The sequence below is a fragment of the Rhinopithecus roxellana genome, chromosome 11, assembly GCF_007565055.1.
Source record: "Rhinopithecus roxellana isolate Shanxi Qingling chromosome 11, ASM756505v1, whole genome shotgun sequence".
NCBI classification, from domain to species: Eukaryota; Metazoa; Chordata; class Mammalia; order Primates; family Cercopithecidae; genus Rhinopithecus; species Rhinopithecus roxellana.
In genome coordinates, this window is record NC_044559.1 from 61,571,140 (window position 1) to 61,584,466 (window position 13,327).

Below are 13,327 nucleotides of genomic sequence, written 5' to 3' on the forward strand. Positions count from 1 at the left end.
AAAAAAAAAAAAAGGACTGATGCATGCTGCAATATCAATGAACATTTGAAATGTGATGCTAAGTGAAAGAAGCCAACGAAAAAGTGCCACATATTATATGATTCCATTTGTATTAAATGTCCAGAATAGGAAAATATAGAGACAGAAATATTAGTGGTTGCTTAGGTCTGGGGGAGTACATGGTCATGTGTAAGCCTGGAAAACCAGCAGACCCTGAGTTTAAAAATTCATAAATGTATTGGCTACAGTGAAACCTGATCAGAGAACGGAACCCAGAAGCTTCAGAAGCTGAAACCATAGATTTCACTGGACTTCACCTTACCCTGTGTAAAATTGAGGCCTCCAACTCCATCAATAGTGCCAGCCGCAAAACTGTAGCCCAGTGCTGGTTTACATGTTTTTGCCTAAAGGAAAAGTTTTAAAAAACAAAAAAGGAACAGATAAAGAAACAAAAGTTAAGCTGCAAGTAAATAATGAGACCAAACCAAAACTTCACCCTTGGGGCATAACCAGTGTTTCTCAGCAGCACTTACTGTATGTGTGGAATTGAGCCAGACCGTCACATTTGTCATATCCACCCACTGGTGTGCTGAAGCCAGTGGTCCCGTTACCTCCTGGGAGGCAGAGGCATACAGTTCCTAGAAAACACACAGGCTTACTATTCCAAGCAAAAAGGCTAAAGTGAGTATCTCCAACTGTACTCAGGAAGTACCAATTTGATGTACTTTGGAAATGCATCTCTCAGCAGAGCTTTTGTTTTACTGGTTGCTTAGAATTGGCCACCAACCACATGGGTCTTTCTGCCAAACCCAGGAGTTTCCCAGAAGCTTGAAGTCTCCAAGGCTGTTAACCTGTGTCGACTTCCACGAAAATGAAATTATAGTGATACAGGCTGTGGCACAAAAGGCCCCAATCTCACTTGAAAGATCACCAAGAAAATTTAAGATTAGGAATAACTGGACTAAATTACTTTCTTTGCTAGAGTGAGAGTGTATTTTGGGGTGTTCTTATAGGGTCTGCCTTTCACAATACTTGAGTCCTGAAGCAGGTTGGGGCCAAGGGAGGCTTGGAGGATTTCAAGCCCTACTTTGCAACAGCTCACCCACCCACAATCCACTCTTTGGTGCTTTTGCTTTTGTGTTTTAATATGGTCAACTGATGCTTTTTCAATCTTATGGGAAACATGAGTCAAAACATGTTTAAAAAACTCTTTGTTTGTATTAATTCATATTAGATAACAAAGGCAAATCCTGTTTCATCAAATGTTCTCTTGCCTGACACTTAGCTCATTTCTACTCTGTCCCCACCCCAGTTTCAACAGCCACATGAGAGCTCTCATAAGTCATCAGCAAGACCAGCTGCAGCCTGCTGCTCCTAATTAAGTTGTGCCTTGCTGAGAAGAGAATGCAGAATGTGGGTCAAATCTCTATGACTCTCAGGCTCAGAATGGGAGCAAAATTTCTGACACTAAAGTGTGTCACGGGTGCACACCCTAAATAGAATCTGTGAATTTAGAATAATCCACTGATAATACCACAGTAATTAAAAAGAAACTGCAGCAATTAGGCTGGCTGTTGCTACCAATTTTGTGTCAGATTGTTCTTTAAAGGTGCTTTTGTCCTTCTTTAGTTGCTCTTAAAAGATTTTAGAACCCTTGGAATAAACTATTTAAACACACACACACACAGAGCAAAGGTATGAATAAGCTATGAAAAGAAAGAAATTTAATCATATCAAGGACATCTCAGCTCGAGATTCTTTTTTTTTTTTTTTTTTTGTCTTTTTGCCTAGAAATCTGTCTCCATAGGAGCTGAAACAAACTATGGGGACAAAATGGGAAATAAAATTTAGGAGAGGGAGGAAGTCAGAGTAATTCATAGTAATCTCAATGGAGACCAGATTCTCTCTTCATCAAAAAGTTGTGCAAAAAGAAAAGAATAGATGGGTGATCTTTGCATATTGAAGAACACCGGGAACTAATTTAAATCCAAGTTTCAAGAACTGGAGTTCTATGGCTCAGCTTTCTCTTGTCACCAGAGGAAAAGTTAAGTGATAGTTGGGTGACTTTTGGAAAGCAAAGGCCTTAGAGACTTCCGAGAATTTGAATCAATCTGGTCATATCTAATGCCACAAGAAATTGAAAACCTTATAGTCTATCTTCCTAGTGTCTGAAGCAAGCACTCTGGCTTTCTAGATATTCTAAACTAGAATGTTTTCCTGAGTACTTGGTTTTAAATGTACTTCCTATAAGAAGTCAGACCTGAGCAAGCAGACAGAGGTTCCGGTGTGGATTGCAAAGGCCACCTCCCAAGCTGACCTCTTCCAGACTCCCCAGCACAACCTGAGCATTTGCTGTTTTCTTTACAATATTCAACTTCCTAATGAACCATGTAAATGGATTTTAAAGGACAATTTTAAATGAAGATGAAAGGAGCGAGGCCCATGGCTTACCTTTGCTCTCTGATACATGGCCCGTCCTATAATTTGTGTGCTGTCGAACATATCCCGTCCAGGTCCCATAGCAATGCACATGTTAGACTGGAACAAAATAAGATAGGATGCATTCTTGGCCAAGTAAGCAATTATGTTAAGGAATGAAGAATTATAACTGAATCTAAGCAAATAGATTTTTAAAACCACATTCTAGCAGTTCTTTTTGGGTAGTCTCTCAAAGTACAGACTATAAAGACAAAATCATACCTGGAATTAGAACAGTGAATGTCTTTAGAAATTATCTATTCTGAAGCCTTTCTTTTAAAAACAAGGAAATTGAGGCTCAGGTTAAAAGATGTGTTGATGATTATCCAGGTATCTAATATCTGAGCTAAGACATGAAGCCAGGTCTTTCTATTGACTGCACATCTTTCTACTTGCTTGTTCTTGCCTCTGATTCTTACTCATGATCACCTTAAACTGAAACTCAGTTAAAATTATATTGGAACAGCTAGCTGGACTTCTGGGGGAAAAAATCAATAAACAAATCTGGCCCTATTTCCTACTTCTTATGTCAGAAAAAAATTGAGATTGATCAAGCACTTAAATATTATAAGTGGAATCAAAAATTACTAAAAGAAAATATGGATAAACATATTTTGTAGTATGAGGGTATGGGCAGACCCTCCTGAAAGTTATCTAGAACAAGCTTAGCTAAATCGGACAGCTTAAACATCTTAAATTTCCATAGGGGGCAAAAGGCATAAATAAGACAGAAAGACAACTGATAAACTTTAGGAAAAGTTTGTACTATTTTGGCAAAACTAAGACTTTAGTATATTAGGAGCTTTAAAAAGTCGATAAGAAAAAAATACCCTTATTAATACTGGTATTAACCCAATTGGGTAGAGTTGACTGGGATGGAATAAATATTCCAGAAATAGTGTACAAAAAAAGCATTATCACAGGAGAAATGTTCTACAAACACAAAGAATAAGAATCCAAAAAGTAGCATCTACTACTCATGTCAAAGTTGAAGACAAAGCCAAATGAACGTTGTGGGAGTTAAATAAATGATGGTATAGCCTTACTTATTGTCTTTAAAACATATCACACAGATCTGGATATACTCATTGAAAGGTTTCTAAGACAAATTAAGTGGAAAACTGAAGTTCTGGATACAAAACTCAAAATCCATAAATAAGTCATAAAATGTTGTTTATAAATGCATAGATAAACACATAGGAGGAGGTATGAGAATAGTAACTTCTGGGAAGAGCAAAGTATAGAGGAAAGGGAGGCGAAGAGGGACTTTCACTTTTTACTATTCTCTGCACTTCCACATTATTTGAATTTTTTACAGCAATTTTTTTTTTTGCTTGTAATTTTTTAAAAAGGAAAAGGAATTTTGGTCTTATATGAAAAATCCTATAAACTGCATAATCCATGAGAAATGTCTCAGGCAGGCAGTTTTTAGTACAAATTTGTGACTTTTGAAATGCCAAAGCAAAATGTTTCAGATTGTCCAAGTTTGGGGAAGGGTAAAGTTAATTTCTGACCGTTACTGAATTGTCTCATCATTCAAAAGCTTAACAGTCACTCAAATGGAAAAGTATAACTTCACTCAATTAAAATTTAGTGGGTTTGGGCAGGTGCTTTTGAGAAGAGCAGATGCTAGGGAGAACTAGGCCAGTATATGCTAGAAGACAAGGTATTTAAATATTCAAATATAAAATGTATTTGAGATGCAAAAACAAAGATTTCATGTGCCGTAATTACCTACCCCACCAATGGGACAAGTGCTATTGGCGTTATCACAGGACTCTCCCGTGTTGATGCAATGTGGGCCGAGAATGTTGGGGGACACATCTCCTAGGTTTGATGAAGCAAAGGCTGCTACAAATGGCCCCTGACGAAAGAAATACCAAGTTGCCTTTTATTCTTTCCTATTTCCTGTAATGACTGCCATTAGAAATGCAAACATTAAATCCACTCTGGTAAGCTATTCAAAATCATTTGCAGACAATAAAAAGAGGATATAAAATATTCTGTAGGTTGCCAGTTCACTCTGATGATAGTTTCTTTTGCTGTGCAGAAGCTCTTTAGTTTAATTAGATCCCATTTGTCAATTTTGGCTTTTGTTGCCATTGCTTTTGGTGTTTTAGTCATGAAGTCTTTACCCATCCCTATGTCCTAAATGGTATTTGCCTAGGTTTTCTTCTAGGGTTTTTATGGTTTTAGGTCTTACATTTAAGTCTTTAATCCATCTTGAGTTAATTTTTGTATAAGGTGTAAGGAAGGGGTCCAGTTTCGGTGTTCTGCATATGGCTAGCCAGTTTTCCCAACACCATTTATTAAATAGGGGATCCTTTCCCTATTGCTTGTTTTTGTCAGGTTTGTTGAAGACCAGATGGCTGTACATGTGTGGTGTTATTTCTGAGGCCTCTGTTTCATTCCAATGGTCTATATATGTTTTGGTACCAGTACCATGCTGTTTTGGTTACTGTACCCTTGTAGTATAGTTTGAAGTGAGGTCAACCATTGTGGAAAACAGTGTGGTGATTCCTCAAGGATCTAGAACCAGAAACACCATTTGACCCAGCAATCCCATTACTGGGTATATACCCAAAGGATTATAAATCATTCTACTATAAATACACATGCATACATATGTTTATTGCAGCACTATTCACAATAGCAAAGACCAGGAACCAACCCAAATGCCCATCAATGATTGACTGGATACAGAAAATGTGGCACATGTACACCATGGAATACTATGCAGCCATAAAAAGGGATGAGTTCACGTCCTTTGCAGGGACATGGATGAAGCTGGAAACCATCATTCTCAGCAAACACACACAAGAACAGAAAACTAAACACCACATGTTCTCATAAGTGGGAGTTGAACAATGGGAACACATGGACACAGGGAGGGGAACATCACACACTGGGGCCTGTCGGGGGGTGGGAGGCTAGGGGAGGGATAGCATTAGGAGAAATACCTAATGTAGATGATGGGTTGATAGGTGCAGCAAACCACCATAGCACGGGTATACCTGTGTAACAAACCTGCACATTCTGTACATGTATCCCAGAATTTAGAGTATAATTAAAAAAAAAAAAAATCCAGAAAAAAATATTCTGAGAAAACCTTTTATTCCTATAAAGGCTCGCATTACAATCAGTACACATATTATTACTGAAAATATTCGAATTATCAACAAAGCTGTTTCAAGTGGGAGAGTTTCAAATTATGCCTCAAACAGAAATATTTTAACCAGAAACACTGTGTGCAATAACAAACTACAAAATGCTGACCAGTCAATCTAGTCTATTGTGTTTTATCTGGAGCTCAGAGATCCATTTGCCCTTTAAAAATAAATATGCTATTGGCTTAAACAGGAAAAAGCAAATACAGACTTTCCTGTTGCACAATGAAACTAAACACACCATCCACCATCTGGACTTGCCCTCGGTGTATCTTTTCTCTCTCTCTTCAACCTAATTAGAGCCATGCAAGGTCTCTGCCTCAACCCAACCACTCTACTATTCTACCTTAAATGCCTCGAATTTTCTTAGGGAAAGAGATAACTAAGTATTAGAGATATAAATCTTTTTTGATACTAAAAAGATAATTTATTTCATAGTGCCTAGCACTCAGGCAGTGATCATAAATAGAAAAATCTCTTCTTTTCTCTAAAATTCAGGCTAAAGTGAGAAAATAGAGTGAGTTTTGCCAACAAAGGAGCTTGCTTTGGTTTGGATGTGGTTTACTCCTGCCAAAACTCATGCTGAAATTTGATCTCCAATGTGGCATTGTTGAGAGCTGTAGCCTAGTAGGAAGAGACTGATCCCTCATGAATAGAATAACACCCTCCCACAGGGTGAGTGGCTTCTCACTCTCTAGGGAATGGATTGCAGTAGTTCCTGCAGGAGCAGGTTGCTAAAAAACAGCCGGACTTCCTCAGTATTTCCTCTCTTGCTTCCTCTTTCACTTGTGAACTCTTTGCAAATCCTAGTTCCTCTTTTTTTCTTTTTCTTTTTCTTTTTTTTTTTTTTTGAGACAGAGTCTCACACTGTCCCTCAGGCTGGAGTACAATGGCACGATCTTGGCTCACTGCAACCTCTGCCTCCCAGGTTCAAGCAATTCTCCTGTCTCAGCCTCCCAAGTAGCTGGGACTATAGGTACACACCACTATGCCCGGCTAATGTTTTGTATTTTTAGCAGTGATGGTGTTTCACCATGTTGCCCAGGCTGGTCTCAAACTCCTGACCTCATGAATCACCTGCCTCGGACTCCCAAAGTGCTGGGATTACAGGTGTGAGCCACTGCGTTCGGCCTCCTCTTCTGTTTTCTATCATTATTTATGTACAATATTCTGAGAAAATTTTTATTTTATTGGTAATAGCATGAAGCCCTCACCAGATGCAGTTGTTCAGTCTTGAACTTTTCAACCAGCAGAATCATGAGCCAAAAAAACCTCTTTTCTTTATAAATTATCCAGTCTCAGTTATTCTGCTAACACAAAACAAAGACAGAGCTAAATGATCAGGCTGAATGTTAATGGAAGCTAATATCTTTATAAGGGAATATTAATTGTAGGTAAGGGCCTGGGACTCTTATCCCATTATATAGTCTTCCGAATTTGGGCCTGGCACAGTGGCTCCTGCCTGTAATCATAACACTTGGGAGGTCGAGGCGGGAAAATCATTTGAGGTTAGGAGTTCAAGACCAGCCTGACCAATATGGCAAAACCCTGTCTCTACTAAAAATACAAAAATTAGCTAGGCATAGAGGTTTGCACCTGTAATTTCAGCTACTCAGGAGACTAAGGCACAAGAGTTGCTTGAACCTGGAAGGCAGAGGTTGCAGTGAGCTGAGATCATGCCACTGCACTCCAACCTGGGTGACAGAGTGAAACTCTGTCTCAAAAAAATAAAAATAAAAATAAAATGGTGCTTAATCCCTGTATAGCTCTAAAAACAAAAGTAAGTAAATATCAACAGTTTGTCATATTTTCAGTTTAATCAAAAACTACTGTTATTGCAAAAATCTTGAACTTTGCCCTTCCTTATTCAACTAATACCTTTATGAAGCAATTAATACAAGGACTATGTAACAAAAAAGGCAAATGGATTAGTACTCATTTTTTATTTTTCTTTCCACGTTAGGGAGGATGGTAAATGCTCTCTATCCAAGCATATCAATATGTGAGATTGATGATGACACTTTATTGTGGAGATTTGAGTCACCTATTCTGAACGCAGTATGAATGATGACACTCAGTGAATCAAGATGAAACTTTCAACGATATAAATTCTCACCTGCCCAGGTAGATATCCTTTGTTCTTCTCTTGCTCAAGCAGGTAAGATGCATAGCCCACATTGTCACTGTTTACAAGATGGTTACTGTTGTTCATGCTGACCGGGTGGATAGCAAACCAGCTGTAAAGGAGCAAGAAGCTCTAAGTTAATCTGGAGAACCAGAGAACTGAGGCCAAGAACTATGACTGGAAGCTTAAGTTTTCTCCAGCAGGAAAAAATATTTTTAAATGATAGACATTCTACATCTAGATTCTTTCATTGTTCATGGGCTTAAAAATACAATGCAAAAAATGTACTCAAGAAGTCTGATCATTTTCTTAAATTAAAAATACAGAACTCCATTTTCATGACTATTTCATCATTGGCATCATCATTAGACTGGTCAGTTACCAGGTGGCATACCTAAAGAACTGTATATACACGGACTTTGTCCTTCAAGATAGGCACACAGATAGCAATTATTCAAATCTATCTAATCCAACATTTACTAAGGGTTACCTGTATGCCAAGCACTGAATAAACTGTGGTTTACTTTCAGAATCTCACCAAAGACATAGATGTGAACAAATGGCTTTAACACAGTATAAGAAACGTTGCAAAGAAACAGGCATAAAGTGTTTAGGGACCACAGATGACTAACAATTAATTCCTGAGGGCATTACAGGGAGAGGAAACAGCAGGGTAAATGCACAGAGGCATGAAAGAGGATGTTATGCATAATTCAGTATATCCTTATGCCTAGTAATATCTTGTTTAAGCGTAAAGCTATACAGTTTACAAACTAATTTCACATCTGTTACCTTATTTGAACTTCACAACAACTCTGAGAGACAGGCTGTTTTACCTCTACTCTGCATAGGTGACCCACAGAAGCAAAATAATGGTCCACTGCTCATAGAGGCCCAGGACTCAAGTGTGGGTCTTGTGACATCGTGTCCAGTGGTCTTTGTAGGCTCAAACCCTCACACAGGTGAAAAGGATATTTACAGAGTGGAAGGCAGTAAAGCAGATTAACTGGAACTCTCAAGAAAAGAGAGATGCCAGTTCATCAAGTGTCAAGTTAACTTAGAATTTTTTTTAAAAATTGTTGATTCAAGTCTTCATTGAAAAATCTTTAAATGTTTTCGCTTACATTCCTACCTAAGCAATGTAATGCACAAAACTAAGCATCTACTTAATGGCTAGAAAGGGTTTAGGACTTTAAGATCATCTTTCAAGCATCAGTTCTCATTGCCTATCAGAAGCAGACGTAGGGCTGAGGTGGCCTGCTCAAAGCCCACTGGCGCTGCTAGGCAGGCAACACAAATGAGTCATACTAGTTGGTACAATAGGGACTGGTGTGGACTGTAGAAAACTTGCAGTGTCTAAAGTTCACAGCCTTTACTCAGCTCCAGCCAAGTATTGCCTTATGGGAGTATAAACCAGTGCTGCCAGCTCTTCTCATTTATTCAAAAGGAGCCACAAATCCATGTTTTCATATTTATTTATCAACTTTAAAATTCTTCAGGAAGTAAATGGCATGGAAACAAAGGACGAGAACTGCTATACATTAAGAGACTTAAGACATGTAGCCAACAAATGTAGTTTGTGGTCTGATTCAAACAAAATAACTATTTGAAACAACAAAAAAAGACTTTTTGGTATAATCAGGGAAGACCAAACACAGATTGGGTGTCAGATCATATTAAGAAATTAATTTTAATGTTATTGGTTGTAATAAATGATTGAGGTTACATATTTTTTAAAGTCTTTATCTGATGGAGATACACACTGAAATATTTCTGAGTGAAATATATCTAAAGACACATGCACACATATGTTCGTTGCAGCACAATTCACAATAGCAAGACATGAAATCAACCTAAATGCTCATCTATGATAGGCCAGATAAAGGAAATACGGTATGTATACACCGTGGAATACTTGGCAGCCATCAAAAGAACAAGATTATGTCCTTTGCAAGAACATAGATGGAGCTGGAGGCCATTATCCTTAGGAAACAAACACAGGAACAGAAAACCAAATACCACATGTTCTCACTTATAGGTGGGAACTGAATGATGAGAACACATGGACCAACAGACACTGGGACCTATTGGAGAGTGAGGGATGGAAGAGGGGAGAAGATCAGGAAAAATAACTAATGGGTACTAGGCTTAATAACTGGGTGATGAAATAATCTGTACAACGAAGCCCCATGACACACATTTACCTATGTAACCAGCCTGTAAATGTACCCCTGAACTTAAAATAAAATGTAAATTTTTAAAAAAGAAGTGTATGATGTCCTGGTATTTGCTTTCAAATACTCTAGCCAAAAAAAAAAAAAGGCGGGGGTATTAGGGGAGGGGCAGGATAAAACAGAATGACAGAGTCCTGCTAATTATTGAAGCTGGGCAATAAGTTACATGGAGATTCATTACATTAATTACTGTAATTAGTATGCATTCAAAAATTTCTATATAGTTTCTTTTTTCATGTTGGCATCCATTTTGAATTTTTCAAAACACAATGTCAAGCCAAATCACCAATGAGTGAGCTGAATTCAGTTCCTGAGATGGCTATTCGCCCCTGTGCTAAGGAATAAACATTTATTAGTCTGAAGATATTCTAGAGTTATCCCCTCGCAGTTACTTGCAAGGTGTTTACATTTAGGAATATTCTTCTATTAGGTTTGTGTGTGTGGTTTGTCTCTTTCTCTTAGAACTCAAGTATTAGGAAATCCTAATCAACTAGTGTTTTCCAGTTACATGGATTTTGCTTTATTGGAGTTTCTTTAGTTTGGAAGAAAATGCGGTGGTGGCATTTTGGCTTCCCAATCAAAACATTTCCATCTGATACCATCATGCTGAGGTCAGCCAGCTTCAGCCAACACTGAATATTTCCATTACAATCAAAGGAAAACTATAGAACAATTCTGCTGACATTGACTATTATTTAGCTTTTATTAGACAAAGGACTTTATGTACAAGATCTCATTTTATTCTCACAGGGAACCCTTTGAGTCAAGTACTATCATTATCTTCATTCTACAACTAAGAAAACTAAGTCCCAGAGTGGTAACACTGGAACTGGTAACAGTGTGACGACCTGACGTAGGTCATACAGTGGTAAGTCAAGAAGCAGGGCAATGAATTCAGGTTATATATGTGTGTGTATGTGTATGTATGTATGTATAGATAGATAGATAGATAGATAGATAGATAGATAGATAGATAGATAGATAGAGATATATGCTCTTATCCACTGTGGAATCCTGGTTCTGTCCCTTCTCTTCATTCACTTGCTCATTCACTACACATTTAGTTAACTTTGACTCTCTGCCAGCCACCAGGAACATAAAGATGAATAAGGCACCATCCTGGCCTTGAGAAATGCTTAACAAAAGATGTGACACTTGAGGTGATTTTAAAAGATGAGGAAGAGCCAGGCAAAGGAATCACTAGAGAAGAAGTTCTCCTGGCAGAGGAAATAACATCTGCAAGGGCATGGAGATGTGAAGGAGGGCCCTGTGTTCAGAGAATGGGTAGTTAGGGTGGCCAGAGCAGAATGGATATGGACAAGGAAAGATGGCAGTTGTATCATTCATTCAATCAACATGAATTTATTGGGAACCATGTTGATAGGCATTGTGTGAAGGATCGTAAAGAGGAGTCAGATGCATTTCCTACCATCAAGGACCTTACACAATTGGCCACAATGGTATCTGTGGAGAAAGCATGTGCTGAGAATTTCAATCTACTAGTTAGATATAGACTTGATTTCTTCTTCCTCTTTTGAAAAAGTGTCTCACTCTGTTGCCCAGGCTGGGGTGCAGTGATGCAATTGTGGCTCACTTCAGCCTTGACCTTCCAGACTCAAGTGGTCCTCCCACCTCAACCTCCCAAGTAGCTGGCACTACAGATGTTCACCACCATGCCTAGGTAATTCTTTTTATTTTTTGTAGAGATGGGGGTCTCACTATGTTGCCCAGGCTGATCTCCAACTCCAGAGCTCAAGCGATCCTCCTGCCTCACCTTCCTAAAGTGCTGGTTTTACAGGGATGAGCCACCACACCTGGCTTAATTTCTTCTTTATTTCATTTATTTTAAGCCTTAGAAAATAAATTGGGCCGGGCGCGGTGGCTCAAGCCTGTAATCCCAGCACTTTGGGGGGCCGAGACGGGCGGATCACGAGGTCAGGAGATCGAGACCATCCTGGCTAACATGGTGAAACCCCGTCTCTACTAAAAATATACAAAAAAAAAAAAAAAAAAAAAAAAAACTAGCCGGGCAAGGTGGCGGGTGCCTGTAGTCCCAGTTACTCAGGAGGCTGAGGCAGGAGAATGGCGTAAACCCGGAAGGTGGAGCTTGCAGTGAGCCAAGATTGCGCCACTGCACTGCACTCCAGCCTGGGTGACACAGCGAGACTCCGTCTCAAAAAAAAAAAAAAAAAGAAAAGAAAAAAGAAAATAAAATAAATTGAACTTTTTCTCTAGAAAATTAAAATAAGTGTTCAGAAAAAAGTTATTTAAATTGAAGGAACGGAAGATGTCATATTTTTCCTCCTTTGTCCTTTGAAATGTGCACTATTAAAATAGCAAACTTGTCACAGGAACCAAAGTACTACAGTTATGGATGAATATTTATAAAGATATGCAGAAAGGTGATCATTTTAATTTTAAAACATAGTACTTATATTTTATTTTATCTGGCCAAAAAATATTCTTCAAAGCAAAGTTCAAAAGAAAGGAAGAAAGCTTTAGTTTCAGAAGTTAAGAATTCAGACATAAAAAGATGAATACATCTCTGATAGTAAGCATTTTTAAATAATGCTTATGTCACAGCTAAATGTAAAATAGGAAGCAAGGTGCTACTTGAATCAGCATGATGTAATTAAAACTACTGCAGAAAGTCAAGAGATTGGGGACCTTATCCTAGTTTGTAGCAAAGTTAGTCAAAATTTCCAGACTAAAATTTAAAAATTACTGAGACTGAAAAATAATAGATTTCAACTATACTTCATGAATCAGTAAACAACATATTAATATAAAACACTACAATTTTTTTTCCTTCTGTGTAAAGGAGGTATTTGGAGAAAAGGATCTCTAGTGACTCTTTTAATCCAGACATTGTGTGTGCCCTACTCTGAAACAAAGAGAAAAGCAGGTTCCACATACTCAGACCCAGGCTTGCCTGTCCAGTATGCAAGTTGTGTCCTGTACAAAGAACACTGGCAAAGGGGGTAAGTAAGGGGTTAAAGCCAGCCTCTGTGCAGCTCACTGAGCCAGGCACTTCAGCCAGCCCAGAAAAGAGGATGCATTTGTGTAACTTAGACAAAGGTTCTATGTGCTAGCATGGCCCTCCCTGACCTAAACGTCCACAAATAGGGAAGTAGAATACTGTGGACCCATTCAAAGGTACTGTTCAGAAGATTCATAGCAACATGGGAGCTCTTCAGTAAATAAAATATAGGAGGCTGTAATGGGCTGAATAGTGTCACTCAAAAATGCATGCTCATCTGGAACCTCAGAATGTGACTTACTTGCAAATATGGGTTTTATAGATGTAATCAAGGTAAAGATTA

General features: G+C 38.3%; 1 protein-coding gene across 1 annotated transcript in view; it reads right to left on the bottom strand.

The window, feature by feature from the left end:
- The window catches only part of LOC104675174 (neutral ceramidase), a 78,866-nt gene that overhangs the window by 35,637 nt on the left and 29,902 nt on the right, over window positions 1-13,327 (bottom strand). The window contains exons 9-13 of the mRNA XM_030941356.1: window positions 7,762-7,882; window positions 4,217-4,342; window positions 2,452-2,538; window positions 534-638; window positions 323-404 (exon numbers count right to left, since the gene is read on the bottom strand). Of these exons, the coding sequence (XP_030797216.1) occupies window positions 323-404; window positions 534-638; window positions 2,452-2,538; window positions 4,217-4,342; window positions 7,762-7,882 (521 nt within the window). The remainder of the gene's footprint in view (window positions 1-322; window positions 405-533; window positions 639-2,451; window positions 2,539-4,216; window positions 4,343-7,761; window positions 7,883-13,327) is intronic.